Here is a 21,760-nt window from a genome sequence, read left to right on the forward strand (position 1 = left end):
TCCAGTTTAAAGTTCTATCTTGATCATTTGATTTTTCAGGAATGTGAGTTTCCTGGTCACCGTGAAGACTTTTATCCAGGCCAAACTCTGTGGGGACCTCTACATTGTTTAGAAGAAGCTGATTGGGTCCACTGTACAAAAGAAATGAAGGCAATGCGTTCGAAACCTAACAAATTTATCAAAGTAGTGGTTGAAGAAGTTAAAACTGAAAGTGTTGGCGTGCACTGGCAGTGTCGTGCATATTCCCGTGAAGGCGCAGGCAATGACAAGGAGCAGCCTAAATTTTTAGTGCAGGGAGAAGATTTGAAAAGGTTTGTACCCTTTCTTTTCTATTATTTAAGTTGACTTGTAATTAAAAGCTATTAGATTTTTGTGTAGTTGAAAATGAATTTCACTGTTTTGCACTTCTTCTGAAACCATGCTGATCTTTCTCAGTATCTCATCAATTTATCAATCTGTTGTTTTGTGTATTAGTTTTGACAAAACTTACAAATCTGAGTCATTACAGAATTCTATTGTTCTCAGATTTGTCTGCATATATATTCTTCATCACAATATAACACTGTTTTTTGTGAATCTGGTGATGAGCCTTACGTTTCATAAATGTTGGACACTAGAGAAAATAGCTGTTCGTTTCCTATATGGCTCACTATTTTTAGTAACTCCACAAGCATTCATTTATGCCCATTAAAATGTTAGAGCATGTGTGATGTACTCTTGTCAAAGATATGCCTTTCTTCTGCACTTAATAATGGCTTTCCAGTTGCATTATGCCAGTTACAATCTTGACTTCTTACTTGTTTGAAATGAAGTGTGATCTTGTAATAGCAGTATGTTTTCTCACACACTATGTTTTTCAGTTTCATAATTACTTTATAACATTCATGTCAGATTTTTGCACTTTTTGTTTCTTTTCTAAGTGATATGTTGGCTGTGGTGGTCTAGAAAGTAGATCACTGGAATCTGGCCATCTAGGTACTGTCAAATCAGTAGCACTGGTCTTTCCCAGGGCTAAAAGATGACTGGGGTCATGAGCCCACTACCCGCCCCATCATAGTGCCGCACTGAAGAAAGGCTGTAATATGCCTATAGTCAGGCCATAGCCTGGTCATGGGCTTGCACCAGAGACTTTACATTCATCATTTTGTTCTGACAGTACTTTATGAATAGGCATGAACCTATATTGTCTTGTGATTTGAATTCCCACAATGTTGGAATCCTCTCATAACAGGTACAGTGCACTGGTGTTTGCCTTGGTGAATGATGAGAGCATTTTACCTCCAGTGGTACCTTGCCTAGTGTAGCACTAATATGTTCGCGTTAACCTTCAGGTTGCAAACTTGCCTTTACAAATGACAGCTCTATTAATTTATGTTGCCTAATCAAAGAGGATAAAATCAGGTTTCCTCTGTGGTAAAGCCAAACTTTAAGTCAGTATAAACAAATCAATTGTGCAGTCCCAACCATTTGCTTAAACTACTGTTTCATTGAGAATTCATTACCAAGATCTGATGACATTCTTATGAAATCCTTTAAGGTAAATTTAGAGAACTGCCATTGGAAGAAGACAACAACAAATCTAATGCCTCCGCTGTACGTCTTACGTTGGGATAATGGAGTAACTTAAAATGAGGGATCATATCAACATGTATATAGCTCAAATAAAATTGCTTTGACGTTGATTGGCTAGAGGAGGGGGGGGGGGGGGGGGGGGGGTGTTGCAACAGCAGTGTTTTACTGTGCAAACTGTGTGTACATAACAAAAACAGCCAATTCATGGTGCTCAGTAAAGTCTTTCAGTTGACTGGTGGCTGCCCCTACCTCTCAACCTGGGGAAAATTCAACTGCAAAGTTATTTCAGTCAAAATATAGGTAGCAATTTTTCTTGCAGATTTCATAGGGTGAAAGTTTCAACAGTAGACACACAGTATCCCTCACTGTGCACTTTGTTGGTTTGTGGTGTGTGTGTTTAGATGTACCCTGAACACCAGAAATTCGAATTTAGCTTTTTCATATGTTCAGACATTTCCAGATCAGTAATTACTTTTTGTTTTGTCACCTAAGGAACATATTTTAATTAATTCATTTGTAAACCTTATTTTTGTCACTTTGTCCTTGCCGTTTCCAAATTACAGATAACACAAAAAGGTGCATTTATCCTTTCTAATTTGTAAACAAATATTGATAGTGATCTGATCCACAAATGAACTGCTGCATCTGGAATGTGTGATGTTGCAATTGAGACATGTTCTTGGTTTTGTTGACTTCAGCCTACTAATCCAGAGGTTTGGGATTCAGTCCTCAGTTCTAGGATTTTTCTGATACTTACAGATTTTTTTTAACCTCTTGCAGTGATACTATGTATATGAAAAATACCAAATTGTGCCATGATTTAAGAGTTCACATTAAATCTGTTACTGGGCTGGGTAAATAAGTTTGAGTGTGGGAGGGAGAGAAGGACATAAGATTCTCAAATAGGAACATGCCTAATAAAAAACTACAGTGTTCAAATGAACCATACACTCGCCAACTTTTTTAAAGCTATTCTCTGAGTTTAACACTTTGCTTACATTTGTACCAAATGTTTCAGATTTTACCCAAAACAATATTCGTAAAGCAGGGTGTATACGACCCAGGAGATCTGGGAAAAACCCGGGAATCTTTTCATCCAAGAGAAAACAGGGAAAAACCCAGGGATTGTTTAGAATTCCGGGAATTTTTCATTGTTGTAGTTTTCAATTAAATTTTTGTGATTTTTGGCTGGTAAGAACCAATTCTCTAGCAGAGGATATTACTGTACCCTGTTATTACAGAATAATTCAGCAGCAACAAAACATGAACGAGAGGAAAAAAGAAAACTGAAATGAAACTTAAGTTGCAAAGGAAATGCGTTATATACAACAACAAAACACAGTGCTCACACGAGCGTCTGCCAACAGCAAAGTGTGTCAAAGGTTTTAGAAAGACTTTGCAATGCTTCGTAACAACAAATTGACTCCAATGAGCGTGACATGACAACTGTTTAAATTAGATTCGTTTGAGTAGTTGCGTGCAGGCTCTTGGGCATGCGCAGTTGCTTCTGGTTACAGAAGTGTGGCTAGGTGCAACTATCTAGTACTGTCCCGGTTCGGAAATATCGTAGATCCGGGGCTGATGCACAGAGCAGTCTTGAGTTGTGGGTCGTCTCTACGTGACCTGTGTTTACGTTCAGTGGTTTTGTTGTTTCCTCCTTGTTTCTTGCTCTCATGTTAAATGAAAACAAAATGTATTTTTGTGGCAGGGAGCTAGCAAATTAATTAAAATACGTTTGCATAATCACGGAAGGCTAAAGTGTGTTATTAGTTTCAGATTTTATGTCCACCTTTCTGACCTTAAAGCATTAATCGCGTTGCAGAAGAATGAAGTTATTTTTGTCGGTTTGCTAAAGAGATTTGGCTTTTATTAAATCTTTTCTGTTGAGGCAGTCAATTTATTTGAAACAAAGTGTTTAATTTCACACTGTTGGCTGGTTTCAACTGCTGCATTTCAAGTGCATGTATGGCATTCTGTCGTAATAAAGAACCAAACGTGAGATAATATAGTACAGAAAATTTGCATCCGAATCTGGACATACAAATGTGCACTTAAAGCTGAATTATGCATTTTAGTATGGTTCATGAAATTGTGATTCTTTTGAAGTATCCTCTGATGTCTTGTTTCTTTTCTGTCATAATATAAGATCTTTTAATATTTTACACATAGGAACATACGGTTTCCGCAGCTGCGCAAGCACGGTGATGCCCGTTATCTGGCTCTCTCTGACAACTGCTGAAATGAACCTATTTCTAACAGGTTGTGGGAAAATGTTGCGATTGGTGGTTTGAAAAGTGTTACATTCAAAGTAAATTTCAGTTTACGCATGATGAACTATGTGCGAGAATGTAAGAGGAATTTCTTAAATCACAAAGCGTTTGACTCTCATTTAAAAATCCACTCCTTGAGGATGACCATTTAGAAGAATTTCGAGCCCAGATCATCAGACATTTACATCGTTATTAAAAATTTACTGGCACATTTGTTTGATGTATCTTAAATGGTAACATGTGCATAAAAGATCAACATTATATTTGGAAGCTTAGCTTCTCTTCCAGTTTATTAATCTTCTCATGTGAATGCTATGTATATTAATGTAAACCATTAACTTTGCTTATTTGTGTGTTCGTGCTACTTAAGAGTGATCTTGTTATTGTCTGACTGCATCACCTGTCTTATGCTGTCATCAGTTGGTGAGATCACGTGACATGAGCTATGACCGGCTTACAAAAGTGCATCGCAAACTCGATTTCAATGCTTCGGAAAGTGACATGTGGTGTTTGTTGGAATTCCGATTTATATCTTTTCAATATGAAAAATGCAGCATACATGTTGCTGCACATCAAAGGTCTTTCAAAACGTGTTCCCCCACGCCCGAGTTTCGTTTTCTAAAGTGCCGGGAAATTCTACGTCGGTGTATAAAACCATAAACATTCAAAGGACTGATGAGTTTTACAGTGCCGAGGAAAAGTGTGCTGTCACTCAACTCAGAAAAAGCGTATTTTTGCCTGGGAGAAAGTGTATTTTTAACCAGGAAATCTGGGAATTTTTTATCTTGTCCACATATACACCCTGTAAAGAGAACTGAAAACCAAGAACTTACCAGCTGCTGACATATTGATGTTTGATCTGCTTGTGCCTGTTAAGTAGGCATTTCATAGACGTTAAATTTATGTGGCAAAAGTCAAATATAAAAGGTTAAATAGAGAAAACAAATGAACATTGAAATTTTGAAATATGGGTAAAGAATAAATCATGTTGTAAAATTCTCAAATAAGGATTAACTTACATAAAATAGAAACAAGCAGTTTTAAAATTAGCTATTCATAACCATTCATAACCATTTTCATTAGCATTTTTCATGTACAGTGTTGTTCATCTTGTCTAAATAAATCAACTGATATGTGACATCCTTTTTTCAGACTGAAATTGCTGAATGTGTTTGAACCTTGCACATTGCAAGTTGGTGACCGAAATTTCTATACCTTCCGTGATGAGGATACAGTCATCACCAAGGAACAGTGGAGGCGATCTCAACGTGAGCTTATACTGTCATCAAATACAATTGTCAATGGTCCAAATAAGAGGAGCACAAGGCGGCCACGTGGTAATCATTTTTTGTTAATGTCTTTCTCCAGTAGTCTCGCAAGTACAGAAGTATTATTTCCAGTGACACACCTACTATCCCCATATGAAAATATAGTTGTTTTAATACCGTGTACTGTCGGTAGCAGAAGTTTGGACAATTACCGATCACTTATTCATATCTCTCTACAAGTTGCTCTTGAATGCTGTATCAACTTTTCCATTAACCATGTATATTAAAGTGAAGTATGATTTGGGCTTATTCTTCCACTTGACATTCAAATAACTACCAAGGCATTCACCCAGTAAGATATGATGAGCAATCATTTACAAGGGCACCAAAAGGGAGAAGTTAAAGTAGGATATTCAGCAGTATTTATTTACTGATGTATATACCATTGATACAAACAGCTATGAGCATGACCTGGATGTCAAACTTATCAGGATAATGATTACATCTATTTACATGACTAATCAATTACAATATACTGTACTTCTTTAACTTACTGTACAAAGTTTTCCAATCACTCTTTTTGTAAGCAATGAAGATTCTTGAGCAGGAGAAGAGTTTGCCCTGTAGGTAATCCCTTGTGACATGATGGACCACACATAAGCAAAATAAGCTGCCTTTGTGACCATTTGATCACCAACATACGAGAGTACTGGTAATGCAAAAGCAGCTGAGCTCGCTCTCTTCACAGTTTGAAGTGTGTAATGTTTCCAGTTTAGTTTGCAGTCTAAGTGAAGACCCAGAAACTTGCTATCAACTGTTGGTAGCTACTTGTTATTTATTGTGTGCCAGTGTATTCCTTTAACTTGATCGAAATTGCGTAAGATTTGTCTTGCTTAGCTTGACAGAAAGGGAGGTAACAGTAAACCAGTTACAGAATTTCAATAAAATGCTTGTGATGAATATGGTTGATAGATTTTTCTGTTACAGTGCTGTGTCATCTGGAAACATAGTAAATTTGCACTGATCACCATTCTTACCCGCAAGGGAGGTCATTTGCATAAATCACAAATAGTAAAGGGTCCAGAACAGAAACCTGTAGGGCGGCGTGATTTACACCCCAGTCTGATGTGGTAATTACTCCAGATTTGCAATCCACAGCTTCCAAAGTTATTTTCATCTTCCTGCTGCTGAAAATGGATTTCTGCAGCAACTTACAGATTTCATACTTCTTCTAATAGTAGCTATTGATCCACATTGCGAAAACCTTTAGTGAAATGCCAGAAGATACCCGCTGGTGAATTATTCTTGTTTAAGAACTTCACAAATGTGAAGATTGATGTTCATTCACAATATTGCTTTGAAAATCAAATTATCTTTTCTTCAAAATGTCCAGTCATTACACACTTCAAATTTTTGAATAATTTTGAAAGTACCATAAGAAGTGGAAATTATTCTGTAATATTTCTGTACGACGCATTCCTTCACCTCACTTCACCTCACCCTGCTACCGCTTTTCTTTAAAGAGGTTTTACATTGGTATATTTCCTCCTTTCTGGGAATATAGGTATAAATCTCAGTATTTTACATACTTATGTTTCACTAGAGTAGTGTTTCAGTAAGTTACTTGCATACAGACAAATATTTATTTTTTAATGAGAGAGTGGTATTCTTCACTTCTCTGGTGGGTATAGGAGATTAAACTAAAGTATTTGAAGCTTACAGGAATTGACATCTTTGCTTGTTCTGCTTTATAGTATCATACTACTTTCTTCTTTTAAGAGAGGTTTCCCGCTATCATTATACAATTGTACCTGATTCTTATTTTAATTATATTTCATATGTAGTGCAACAGAAGACACTCTTAATTGCACTAAAGTTATGTCTTTCATAACCTCCATTCGTCTTCAGGAATTATTGTTGTTATGAATCAAGTCTTCTCTTGACTCCTAGAGACACTAGGAACCACATCCTTCCATGCATTCCTGGATGTTGTTTTGGGAATCATATTAGTGCATTCTGTGGTGTTTCTCTGTATTAGACATTTTGTTATTCTGAGCATTACACATTTTTCTATCGGGTTTTTTGTTTTTGTGATATGTCGAAAGTACTTTAACACATTGCATACTGGCTGCCATGCCGCAATTACTGTAGCAGTTCCCAGAGATTTCCTTTAGATGCGCACAAAATGAGCACGCTTTACTTATTTGAGTGAGCTGCAGGCTCAATCCATATGAAGTGGTCCAGTGATTGTTGCTTGACCATTTTTAAATATTTTAATTTTTTATATGTGATTCTCCTATATTTGAGAAGTTCAAAACAGTTTTTTAAAATAATTTATCTTGCACCTTTACTGGATGGCGACCATTTTTATTTGTAGGTGTGTGACGATTTTTCAGACTGGAGACATTAACAAAAATGTTAATATCTCTGCACTGAATTAAGTTACAACATTGCAATTGACACTTTTAGAAGTGTCCTCTACAACATTGTCTATTACACAAAATACCCTAAATTCAAAAATAATCAGTCAAAATTACCTCCTAAGTTTGGTACCCAAATATTAAAAAATCCTCTTTTTAGGCCCAAAAATAACAAACAAGGAGTGATTTATGAGAGCATATTTTCTTTCTATAGTTAGTTATCATACACTACTAGCCTCACATATAGCAAGAACACTTACAAATGTTTCCATATTTTTTTATGAATTTTTGAAATTTGAAAATTTTCGTCTTTTGCCAAGTTTGGGGTTAGTTATCTCAGATGGGACTGAATATAAAAATGATTTTTGCACAGTTTGTACACATATGTGATAGCAATGTATTTTAAAAATTTCGACATTGATATCTGACTGTGAACGAAGATATGAACTATTGAAAATGAGGAGATAATTCATATTACTCTACAACTGATCTTATGGCTGTTGCCTATTTAAATGGTTTATTGTTTCATTGTAATAATTTTTAATTGTGACATATATTTAGTTAACACTATCACCCAATATTCATTTAGTTTATTTATTTTTAATAATGCAATATTAAATAATAGGTGCTTTTGCTTTTGTTCTATGGTAATAGAAATGCCCATTTATGTTTAGGTTTATTGTCAGTAAAGAAGTAAATTATTTCTGGGTGTGGCATTTTTGTAGTCATTCTGTTCTGAAACCTTCATTAGAGGGGATGTACATACAGGGTGTATATGACCCTGGGCAACTGGGAGACCCAGGGAAAACCAGGAAACTTTTTTATCTGGGAGAAAGCTGGGAAACACATGGGAATTTTTCATTCTTTTTGTTATCAGTTAATTTTTTTGTTATTTTGACTGGTAAGAACTGAAACTCTAACAAAGGATATTACTGTATCCCGCTACTGCAGAGTAATACTGTAGCAATAAAACATGAACGAGCAGTCGCACGGTTCCAGACTGAAGCGCCTGGAACCACTCGGCCACAGCGGCTGGCAGTTACGTATTACCTTCTCTGTGTATCAAAGAAAATGAAATTTTGACAAAAAAAATTTTGGCCAGATCGCTGTTCTAGTAAGGGTCAGTTGTACAGTCCCCGGCTAGCAGCCACTTGCGCTGTACGAACACGTAACAACGCCTAACTGGAGAATAATCGGGGGATAACTAAACCAGTGATTCTGGCAGAGTTAGTGAAGTTAACCAGCGAATATGCTTTGACATTGACAGGAATAGTTACAGAATTAGTGATAACAAGACTCTTTGTTAGAACAAGAAAGGAAAAGAAACAGGGACATCACACAAATTATAGAACAATATGATGACAAATAAAAGTAGTAGTATGAAAAATTTCGTACTATTACTTTTCGATCTCATGCTTGAGTAACTGGAGAGTATGAATGAAGTGTGAAACAATTTCCTAAAGTAAAGCATTTTGCTTGTAGTAGGCCCAATAGGCATTTGATATTCTGTCGTTAAAAATGACCATTTTTGCCAAAACAGTCTCGTTTATTTGATGTGTGTTACAATTGTTGCAGTTTTAGAAAGGCCTATTTTGTTTTATCTAGCAGAGAGTGACAAAATAGATGTAATCAGATCGAGAAACCACACTAGTCTTGGGTCCTCTTTGTATTAACAACTGTTTCAGTATTAGACGACATTTCAATTTTTCATGTAGCAAAATGTTTGACAAACTTTGATGAGGTAAAAGGAAAGCATGGCATGTAAAGCTGTAGCAAGATTAGAGAGAAAAAAAATCCTAGAAGCTAAATTTTGAAGAAATGTGTATTGTCTTGTGTCTTTACTGGTTTTATGTATCCTATATTTAATTTTATGTCACACAAAGCAGCAAGTTGTTAGCTGATAGGGAATAAAGAGTACAAATTTTCTGAAGAGGTTTCTTCTTCTTCTTCTTCTTCTTCTTCTTCTTAATAAAAAGAAAAGAGGGACAGGATGTCAAACTCTCCAATAGTGAGCATGAGAGGCACCACAAGACACTTTAATTTCCATTGTCCTGAATATGGTTTGATGGCATCCACTACAAAATATACACGTTTCAATTCCACAGAGCTAAATACAGTGACATGCGATAGGGAGAATTCTGTGTGAAGAGGTGTGGCACTGCACTTTGGCAGACTTACAACCAAATAACATGTCTTACATTTCCTCGAACACATATGTTTTATGCATTAGACTCTTCAAAAGGATGTGCAATACAAAATGAACATAGTTTTGAAAATTCAATTTTTTCTAATTTTTGATGTCCTATCTCAAACACTCAAGGGAGTGGCGGGATATTGCCCCAGTTCGGAAGTATCATAGATCCAGGGTTGATGTGCAGAGCAGTCTGAGTTATAGTGGGGAAGTGGGTAGTCTCCACGTGACCCGTGTTTGCATTTAGTGATTTTTCTGTTTCCTCTTTGTTTACTGCTCGCACGTCAAATAAATACAAAATGGATTTCTGTGGTTGGGGGCCATCAAGTGAATTAAAATACATTCACATAATTATGGAAGGCTAAAATGTGTTGTTGGTTGCAGATTTTTTTTTTATTTTCACCTTTCTGACAGTCAAGCATTAATTGCCTTGTAGAACAATGAAGTTACTTTTGTCAGTTTGCTAAAGAAATTTTCTTTTATTAATCTTTCACGCTGAGGCAGACAATATGTTTGAAATGAAGTGTTTAATTCCACACACTGTTCGCTGCATTTCAAGTGCACGTTTTCAACTTCTAGCATGTATGGCATTATGCCATAATAAAGAACCAAACGAGATAACATAGTACTGGTACTCCAAGAAAATTTACATCCGGAAAACTACATTGAAAAGCTTAATATCAGGTCGTGGCCTACTTCACTGGGAATCTGGATATACGAATGTGCACTTTAAATGTGCACATTTTAGTATGGTTCATGAAATTCTGATGCTCTTGGAGTATCCACTGTTGTTTTGTTTCTCTCATGACATAATTTTATGATCTTACAATGTTTTGCATGTATGTACATACGGGCTCCCTGCGACATCGTAGCTGTGCATGCGCGATGACACCTGTTATCTGGTGCTCTCTGGCAACTGCTGAAACGAACCTATTTCTAACAGGTCACAGGAAAACATTGCGAATGATGGTTTGAATAGCGTTACTTTCAAAATAAATTTCCTTTTATGTAAGTTGAACTGTAAGTGAGAATGTACAATGAATTTCTTAAATCACAGAGCTTTTGACTCTCATTTAAAAATCAACTCTTTGATGACCCATTTAGATGACTTTTATGTCGTTATTAAAAATTTTACTAGCACATTTGTGAGAGATATCTTACAATGTAATGCGTGCATAAAAGGCCAACATTATATGTGAAAGCTTTGCTTCTCTTGCAGCGTATTAATCTTATAGACCAATATTATTTGTGAAAGCTTTGCTTTTTGTGCAGCAACAGCATGTATATGTAAACTATTAGCTTTTTCTGTTCGTGTGTTCGTGCTTCTTAACAGTGATGTTGCTATTGGCTGACTACATCATGAGTTCTCAGCTCTGAATACCCTCGATTACTGGCTGACAAGATCACGTGACATGAGCTATGCCTGGCTTACAAAAGCACATCGCATTCGATTTCAATGCTTCCGAAAGTAACATGCGGTATTCAGTGGAATGCAAAATTATACTTCTGTAATATGAAAATATGCAGCATACATGTTGCTTCTTATCAAAGATCTTTCCAGAACATCTCCCCCCCCCCCCCCCCCCTCCAGTGTTTTGTTTTCTAAAGCACCGGGAAATTCTATGCCTGTGTATAAAGCCATAACCTTTCAAAGGGCTGATAAGTTATACAGTTCCAAGAGAAAAAAAACTGTCAGTTAACAGGGATAAAGTATGTTTTCACCTGGGAGAAAGAGTATTTTTAACTGGGAAATTCATGATAAATCCGGGAATTTTTTTTCCTTGTTCGTGTATACACACTGACATACTTCAAGAGTGTAGAATGTGTTATGTGCTTTGTTCTGTGTGTAATTTGTAATTAATTTTGAGAGATTAACTGCAATGCAATAACATGGATGAACAGTGTTCTGTTGGACAGATAGCAAGTGAAGTGTGTCACAAAACAGTTTTTGGTTCAGTTTCAAAAAATCTGAAAAATGTCAATGACTTTGATGAAGACAGACAATCTTCGTTTAAATTTCTAGTAAGTACTTCTGTAACATAAATGTGTGAGTATCATGAGAAGAAATATATTCTGAAGCACAACCTCACTTTTGGAAGAAAATGCTGTGCTTCGTAAAAAGCCTATTACTAAAGGTTTGAGGGAAATAAAACTTGAACATTTGTCCTTGTTATGTGAGAGTGAAACAGCTTCCCAAGTGAAACGTAATGTGATTTCTGGAAATTCCCTGTTCCCAAATTGCTACTCAAAAATATTTGTTGTGATTCCAGAACCAGAATCATGTAACCTTATTAATGGCATTTCTATTCCTAATGAGGAAGCTGTTAGCATATTTCATTTTGCTTGTTCTATGTTAGATGTATCTCCTGCTTCAAAAATAATAAAATAAAGTAGCAGAAAAAGAAAAGCAGCTATTGAAAATAAGGTAAAACAAATTTCAGACAAAATTAGAAAAGACTGGAGTCATGCTTTAATAATACACATACCAACATTATTTCTAAAGAAGAAGAAGAAAACCTACCACCAGCATCATCTGACACTGAATATTTGAGCTTAATAAAGACATTAAAAATTAAATGTTCAGTGACATCCAAAGAGGAAAAAGTTAAAATTTTAAGTTTGCTCCCTGACTCATGGTCAAGAGAAAAAAATAGTTCATGAATTCAACGTTTCTCCTCGTTTGGTTAAACTAACCTGAAAATTAGTGAAAGAGCAAGGCATTCTTCCAGTTTTTGGAAAGAGGAAGGGAGTAGGTATAAGTGAAGAAACAATTAAAAAGATCCAGCAGTTTTTTTTTTAAGATTATGAAAACAGCAGAATGTGTCCAGGTTGCAAATATCAAAAGAGTTGTTATAAACTAGTTAAAGTAACAAAGCAGAAACGACTAGTCCTGTCAAATTTAGATGAACTTATGTAGCTTCCAAAAATTCTCACCCACAATGCAAAATTGGAAGGACCTCCACCCTAAGTGGTGTATTTTGGCTGGATCCTCAGGGATACATTCCGTTTGTGTTTGTTTATATTATCAAAATGTCAATTTGATGAGTGCGGGTGCAAAACTCAGTGATCTTAACTACAAAGGGTTACTAGATTTAATGGTCTGTGACAATAACAGTTATGACAGCATGATGAGTTTGTATAATAAATGCCCTACTAAGGAAATAGGTATTAAATTGTTTCACGAATACCATGAGGAAATGCCAGACAATAATACCTTCAAACAGTATGTCACAAATGATAGGGCAGAAATGATAACAGTGGTTAAATCTCAGGAAGAGTACTTAAAATCTTTAATTGATAACTTACAAAAACTCAAAAGTCAGCACCATGTTTCTAAAACCCAAAGTAAGTTTTTGAAGGACAAAAAAGCACAACTTCATGAAACTGAATGCATAGGGCTAGCTGATTTGGCAGAAAATTTTGCATTTGTGATTCAGGATGCAATACAAGGGTACCACTGGGTCAGTGACCAGGAAACAGTGCATCCATTTATTCTCTACTTTAAAAAAGAGAAAGATGAAGTTTGCAGTGCTTCAATTTGCATTCTAAGTGACTACTTGGATCACAAAACTTTGTCTGTACATGTGTTTCAAAAGTATGTAATAAATTACGTAAAAGAAAATTTTCCCAAGGTTGAGTAGCTGATATACTTTTCAGATGGAAGTGGTAGTCAGTATAAGAACAAAAGGAATTTTTCAAATCTGTGCAATCACAAAGTAGACTTTGGGGTGGAGGCTGAATGACACTTTTTTTTGCATCTTTCAGTGGTAAAAATGCATGTGATGGAGTAGGAGGTACAATAAAACATGAAGTAAGTAAAGTCAGCCTACAAAGACAAACCACAGACCAAATTATCGCAGTACAGGACATTTATGTGTTTTGCAAGGATAATATTGGAGGCATTACCTATTTTCTGATCAAGAAAGAAGTGGTTCTGCATATGAAAACAACACTTCAAACCAGTTTTGAAAACTCCATAGCAATAAAAGGAACAAGCCATTTCTACAAATTCCTTGGCATTGCAGAAAACTTAATTCGATGCTATGTAACATCAGAAACCGAAATTTATGAGGATCATTGTGTCAGTAAAAGTCTTTAACATTGAATGACATAGTGGCATGTGTGTATGATGCACAGTGGTGGCTTGCAGAGGTTGAAAGAATAAGTTCTGAAAACAATGATGTTTTTGCGCATTTTTACCACCCTGCTGGCCCAAGAACGTCAGTCAAGAAATCTACTAGCGACAAAGTTCGGTGAAAAATGTTTTAAGGAAACTTTCAGTGCTTGAAATTGCCACAGCAACTGGGAGGTCTCATTGTATATCGCAGAAGCTGTCTGAAGAAATAAATGTTCTTAACATTCACCACCAGGTTTAGGAACAGTCACATCTCGAAAGATGTTAATTGAAAATATTTAAAAGTATGTCAAAATAATATAAATGTTAATTTCAATGATGTTTCCACTTTTTGTATATAATTCAGTACCTTACTTTAATAAGAAGTGATTATATCCCACCAATATCACACGTGAATTGGCAACAGCCATAAGATCAGTTGTAGAGTAATGTGAATTATCTCCTCATTTTCAATAATTCATATCCTTATTCACAGTCAAATACCAATTTTGAAATTTTTACAGTACGTTGCTATCATATAGGTGTACAAACTGTGTGAAAATTATACTTTTATATTCAGTCCCACCTGAGATAACCAACCCCAGACTTTACAAAAAATGAAAACTTTCAAATTTCAAAATTCATAAAAAATGAAGGAAACATTGGTAAGTGTTCTTGCTGTATATGAGGCTAGTAGTGTATGATATCTAACTATAGGAAAAAATAGACGCTCATAAATCACTCCTTGTTTGTTATTTTTGGACCTAAAAAATTTGGGTACCAAACTTTGGAGGTCATTTTGACTGGTTATTTTTGAATTTAGGATATTTTGTGTAATAGACAATGTTATAGAGCACACTTTTCTTAAAAAAAAAAATCATGTCAATTGCAATGTTGTAATTTAACCCAGTGCAGATATTCATACTTTTGCTAACGTCTCTAAACTGTAATATCATTGCACGCTTACAAATGAAAATAGCCGCCATTCAGTAAAGGTGAAAGGTAAAATAAAAAAAAAATTACAAAAACTGTTTCGAACTTCTCAATTATAGGATAATCACATATAAAAAAATTAAAATATTTAAAAATGGTCAAGCAACCAACTTAATTTTTATTGGAGCACTTATTTTGGATTGACCCTGCACATGCCCTTTTCTGATGCTGATGACACGTTGGAGACTTGTTTGTATGATGATCTAACATTCTTGAAGGGTGTGATACCTCTTGAAACACATGTCTTTGTGTAACAGTACTTCACAAAACTGGCAGTAGTATCTTGTTTCACTTCTTTTACAATGCGCTGTGCAAACTTTGTAAGGTTGTGCTGGATATACCTGTTTTCCGCTTCCCACAACAGTCTGAATAGTATGTTCTTTCATGTTTCCAGACAATCTGCCAGGTGGATCGTTAGCAGATGCTCGTTTTGTAAATCGGATTGTTTCAGTTTCTCCACAGTTGCTGTGCCAACTTGTTGATGACTTGTCCAGGCTCTTGCAACTTCTTTTAGGAACATTTTATAATTTTTAGAGCTGGATTTAAGTTTCTGTACACTTTGTATGTATTAAAAACAAGTGCAAAATTTTTAGAAACAAAACTCTTTTCTTTGTCGATTTATTGGTGTTCCGCATTAGCCCACAGTATGAAAAATACTGATAAACTCTGTCCTTGCCTTTCATAAATTTATTGTGTATCACTATATAATTTTGTTTCTGCATGATCTCCCCAACCCCCCTCCCCCCCTCCCCCCCCCCCCCCCCCCCCAAATGGGAGGGACGCCTCCATTGATTCATATTGTGCCACAAACTCTTTGTTTTCCTTTCTAGAAGTGTTTTGGCAACAGCTGTATTTACGTAATAATTGTTTTGATAAATGTGCCACATGCCAAGGTGAGGTGAAAGTACAGAGAGAAAATTGTCTTGAAGCTTTTTTCCTTCCCAAATGTGTATTTCTAGACTGGAGATATATCCACTTACACTTTCGCAAACCATGCAAACAAGCAAACCATATCTGATAAGTTTTCCAGTATTATATGCTCGGAAACAAAGTCGCTCTCTATATGGTGTCATTGCTTCATCAAGAGAAAGCTCCTGTTCTATTTTGTAGAGTCTGTTTTCCTGACTGCTCAGCAAGGAATTGTCATTGAAATGCCATGATTTGCATATCTGCTTACATCAAATTCTGCTCATTGGCTTTCCAAAAATCGATGTGTATGAGACCAATAATCCTTCAATTAATCTTTTGTTATTTGCCCCATTACGATAACCATAAAGCCCAGAAATTTTTTCAGTCCAGCAGGAATGATATTTGTAAATTTGGGAGACTTGGGAGTTTCTTTATAATGGTTTTTGTTTTGTTCATGATTCAGGTTTGGTTGTGTTGATATCTGATTGAACAATTCATTCCCTAGAAATAATTCCACAGTGCTTATAACACTATTGATCACGCTGGGAAGAGTTTTTACACCTGTAATTCCTCAATATGTTTCTAAAATAATGCTCGTCCTTCTTCAGCTAACTTTCACTGTCAGATGCTCCATCATCGAAATCTGTCACAATTACCTCACATTGGTTGATTATAGACATATTTTCTTCTTCACTTCCACTGCCACTATCAGTAATATCATCTGAATCACTTGGAATATCAGAACTATTGTCCACAAACAGTTCAGTAAGGATCTCACTTTGTCACCTGTTTTCGCACCATACTGCACGAGACAGTAACTACAGTACCGACTATTTCGCGGTACTGATTGTTGGCAGTAAAGCACAAGATAAAAATAAGTTCATATTTTTGCTCACTGCACTAAACCCTCCGGTTCACACGTAAGCTTTTGTTAAATTGAAATAGTTGCTGGCATGAGCAACAGGTCTCAGAAATTGTAAGCTAAATGAAAAACGTAAATTTATATGATCTGTCCACAATAACTGGACATGGAAACACGTAAATGTAAGTGAGCCATATGCAATGTGTTAATTTTATCTGGAGTATTGTGGCCTCCAAAATTGTTTTTTTTTTTTTTTTTTTTCAATATTGTTTTCTTTTCTTTTCTTTTCAGTCTGTGAAATCCTCAGGATCCTTTTCCAAACCCACATTTCAAAAGAATCGATTTTCTTGTGATCCACTCTCTTCATTGTCCATGACTATTGTTTGTACATAATTATGTGGAAGATCAAAGTTTCATCATTTTTTATCAATAGTGACAGTTTCCTTTCCTTTAGCAGTTTTCTTAATTTAAAATTTTAATGGCTTTTCCAAGTTGTACCCATCTTGTTTTCTCTTTGCAGGAGCTGCTTTTTGTTATTGTAGGTCCAAAAGTATATATAGTATCAGTCAAAAGCTTTTGATAACTATCACGACTACGGGTTTGTGGTTAAAACAGGGATTTTGTTTTGAATATTCTACCATACCCACATTCCGATAATAAAAACAAGTATAAACATGCAAAAAGTAAGCACCTTTGTTATGTATTTGACTGGTTGTTCACATATAGGGGGCACTGATGAGTATCCACAACAGCACTGATTTGCCTGTACCTAAGACAGTTCCATTCGAGTATGCCTCATTCCTTCAACTGTCTGCATAGCAGTCAGTTAACATTAGTTTACAGTACATTATGTGCATCAAGCAGTGTTTTTGTATATCTGATCTGGCGCATGTTGTATCGCCTGCTGATGAGGCAGAAGTAGGAGATTGGAATTGAGAAATTCCTGTAATAGTAGCTCTGGATCAGGAAGGATGTTCTACTAGAACAATAGTGACAGAAGTTTGACAGCACAGTCTACAGTGATGTATACATTGCAGCGGATGAAGCAAACTGGAGCCAGTGCAAGTGTTCTCGGTCTGGAAGACCCCAGGTAGGTCAGTAGTTATGTGTTCAGAATAAATGTCAGAGGACTCATACGGCACTTGAAATTAACGAGGAAGTAAATAGTATGCAAATAGCTCTAGTCTCTTGGCTCATCAGTGCAATGTTGTCTTCATGAACAAGGCTTAAAGGACTGCATTGTCACCAAAACCCCCCTATTATGCATACAAAATTAGATGAAACAATTGTAATGGGCACAGACAGAAAAACTGAAGTGTGTAGCGATGCTCCAAAGTTTATTTCATGGGCTAATCTAAGTTTTTAAGTATTATCGAATGTTTGTTTGTCGACTTAGTGGAGAACGCATGAAGAGTCAGTGTGTCATGCCAAAAAGAAGGCCATGGTAGAGGGTCAGTTACGGTGTGGGGATATTTCACGGGTGATAAAGTCACTGATGTACTGAGAATTAATGACACATTAAAGGAGGAGGTATATCGGAGGATACTGATGAACAATGCAGCTGCATCTGGCCAGAGACTTGCATTGGTTCTGCAGCATAAATGTAGTCTCAAACAGCCTTCTAAATTGTGCAGAGTTTACGTCACTAGAAAATAGAAATGTGGGGAAATGAAAAATGTGATTTGGCCAGTTCAGTCACCTGACTTACATCCCATTGAACTCTTATGGGATGTACTTGACTGGAAAGTCAGAAAATTGAGGTCATCTAATGTTGATTTGTGGAATAATTGACAAAAGCAGTGCACTGCAGTATCTGCAAGAACATTGACAATGATGACAATGACGACGACGACGACGACGACGACGACGACGACGACGACGACGACGACGACGACGACGACGACGACGACGACGAGGAGGAGGAGGAGGAGGAGGAGGAGGAGGAGGAGGAGGAGGAGGAGGAGGAGGAGGAGGAGGAGGAGTAAGGCAGGAAAAATCCCTGACCCCACGGGAAATCGAAACCGGAAACCCGTGCGCGGCAAAAACACTACGAAATCTTACCTCCAGAATGCCGAGAGTCTGTGCAGATGTTCCTAAGGAAAAGTGTGGATACTTTGAAGAGGCTAAAATCTACATCATATTGTATTGTTTCATGAAAAAAAAGAAAATACGTATTTTGTGGTTTATTTCATACAGTGTGTTTGTGCATTTAACTAATATATATAGTTTGTGGCGTGGGTGACCAAAAACTTATGACTAGTAGTGCATAGTTATCTGCTTCCTCAACGATTTGGTGCCTGTGACTACATTAGTGTCCATTCCTGTCATCAAGATTTTTGTTTTCTTTAAATTTAGATGGAGGTAAACTTTCACGCTTTCTTTTAATGTTTTTCCCAGCCCACTTTAAAGTCTTTTTCACTGCCTGCTAAGTGTTGTGTCGCCTGCATATCTTAAGTTGTTGATAACAGCTAATTTTAATCGCGGTTTCCATATGTGTTAGATCTACAGACCTTTTTACATATTCACTATACAGACTGAAAAGAACTGGAGATAGTATACACGACTGTCAACAACATGAATCATTTCCCAATCCTTAAATTCTTGCTCCCCCCACGACCCATGGACCTTGCCGTTAGTGGAGTGGCTTGCATGCCTCAGCGATACAGATAGCCATACTGTAGCTGCAAATGCAACAGAGGGGAATCTATTGAGAGGCCAGGCACACATGTGGTTCCTGAAGAGGGGTACCAGTCTTTCCAGTATTTGCAGGGGTGACAATCTGGATGATTGACTGACCTGACCTTGTAAAAATCAACCAAAGCAGCCTTGCTGTGCTGGCAGTGTGAAAAGCTGAAAGCAAAGGGATACAACAATGTAATTTTTCCTGAGGGCATACAGCTCTACTGTTTGGTTAAATGATGATGGCATCCTCATGGGTAAAATATTCCATAGGTAAAATTGTCCCCTATTTGGTTCCCTCGGTGGAACTACACTGGAGGGTGTTACATCAGGGTCGGAGTGTGGAATGTTAGATCCCTTACTCGGGCAGGTAGATTAGAAGATTTTAAAAGGAAAATGGATAGGTTGAAGTGTATAGTGGGAATAAGCGAAGAGTAGTGGTGGAGGCACAGGTCTCCTCTGAAAACAGGATTATAAATACAAAACCAAACACAGCTAATGCAGGAGCAGGTTTAATAATGAATAAGAAAATAAGAATGTGAGTAATCTCCTATGAACACACAATGAATGCATATCATAACCAAGATACACAAAGCCCACAAGCACCACAGTAGTAAAAGTTTATATGTAAATTAGCTCTGCAGATGATGTAGAGATTGAAGAAACATAATGTGAGATAAAAGAAATTATTCACATAGTTAAGAAAGACAAAAATATAATTTTGATCGTGGGCTGGTATTCAGTAGTAGGAAAAGGAAAGAAATGAAATATATTAGGTGAACATGGACTGAAGAGAAGAAATAAAAGAGGAAGCTGAATGGTAGAATTTTTCACAGAGCGAGCGTAATTTAATCATCGTTAGCACTTGGTTTTTAGAATTGTGAAAGAAGGTTGTACACGTGGAAGAAACGTGGAGATACCAATGTGTTTCAGATTGATTACATGATTGTAAGACATAATTTAAAATCTGGTTTTAAAAATTTCTAAGACATTTCCAGGGGCAGATATGGACTCTGACCCCATTTACTGGTTATGAAGTGTAGATTAAAATTGAATAATTTGCAAAATGCAGAAAATTATGGATCTGGGACCTGGATAAGTTGAAAGAACCAGAGATTGCTGAACATTTCAGAAGGATCATTGGGCATCAATTGAATAGAACAGGGGAAAGGAATACAGTAGAAGACAAACGGGTTCCTTCAAGAGATGAAATAGAGAAGGCAGCAGAGGATCAAATAGGTAAGAAGACAAAGCTGGGTAGAAATCCTTGGATGTCACAGGCCATGTTAAACATGATGAAAGGAGAAAATATAAAAATGGAGCAAATGAATCAGGTGAAAGAGAACACAAATGTCTAAAAACTTAGATTAACAGGAAGTGCAAAATGGTTCAGCAGGAATGGTCAGATGGCAAATGTAAGGATTTAGAAGCATATATTACTAGGGGAAAGATAGATACTGCATGTTGTTGTTGTTGTTGTTGTTGTTGTTGTTGTCTTCAGTCCTGAGACTGGTTTGATGTAGCTCTCCATGCTACTCTATCCTGTGCAAGCTTCTTCATCTCCCAGTACCTGCAGCCTTCTGAATCTGCTTAGTGTATTCATCTCTTGGTCTCCCTCTACGATTTTTACCCTCCAAACTGCCCTCAATTACTAAATTGGTGATCCCTTGATGCCTCAGAACATGTCCTACCAACCGATCCCTTCTTCTAGTCAAGTTGTGCCACAAACGCCTCTTCTCCCCAATTCTATTCAATACCACCTCATTAGTTATGTGATCTACCCATCTAATCTTCAGCATTCTTCTGTAGCGCCAAACTTTGAAAGCTTGTATTCTCTTCCTTTCAAAACTATTTATCTCCTTGTTGCACACACACACATACATACATACATACATACATACATACATACATGGCTACACTCCATACAAATACTTTCAGAAACGACTTCCTAACACTTAAATCTATACTCGATGTTAACAAATTTCTCTTTTTCAGAAACGCTTTCCTTGCCATTGCCAGTCTACATTTTATATCCTCTCTACTTGTACCATCATCAGTTATTTTGCTCCCCAAATAGCAAAAATCCTTTACTACTTAAATGTCTCATTTCCTAATCTAATTCCCTGAGCATCACCCGACTTAATTCGACTACAATCCATTATCCTTGTTTTGCTTTTGTTGATGTTCATCTTATACCCTCCTTTCAAGACACTGTCCATTCCATTCAACTGCTCTTCAAAGTCCTTTGCTGTCTCTGACAGAATTACACTGTCATCGGCGAACCTCAAAGTTTTTATTTCTTCTCCATGGATTTTAATACCTACTCCGAACTTTTCTTTTGTTTCCTTTATTGCTTGATCAGTATATAGATTGAATAGCATCGGGGAGAGGCTACAACCCTGTCTCACTCCCTTCCCAACCGCTGCTTCACTTTCATGTCCCTCGACTCTTATAACGACCATCTGCTTTCTGTACATATTGT

The 21,760-nt window shown here is 36.6% G+C and overlaps 1 protein-coding gene across 4 annotated transcripts in view; it reads left to right on the forward strand.

Annotated features, from left to right (window-relative positions):
- Positions 1–21,760, forward strand: part of LOC126323532 ((E3-independent) E2 ubiquitin-conjugating enzyme UBE2O) — a 209,386-nt gene that overhangs the window by 48,703 nt on the left and 138,923 nt on the right. For all 4 annotated transcript variants that reach the window (XM_049994692.1, XM_049994689.1, XM_049994693.1 and 1 more), the window contains exons 4-5: positions 40–311; positions 4,995–5,179. In XM_049994692.1, coding sequence (XP_049850649.1) covers positions 40–311; positions 4,995–5,179 — 457 coding nt within the window. The remainder of the gene's footprint in view (positions 1–39; positions 312–4,994; positions 5,180–21,760) is intronic.

The sequence above is a fragment of the Schistocerca gregaria genome, chromosome 2, assembly GCF_023897955.1.
Source record: "Schistocerca gregaria isolate iqSchGreg1 chromosome 2, iqSchGreg1.2, whole genome shotgun sequence".
In the NCBI taxonomy this organism is placed as follows: Eukaryota; Metazoa; Arthropoda; class Insecta; order Orthoptera; family Acrididae; genus Schistocerca; species Schistocerca gregaria.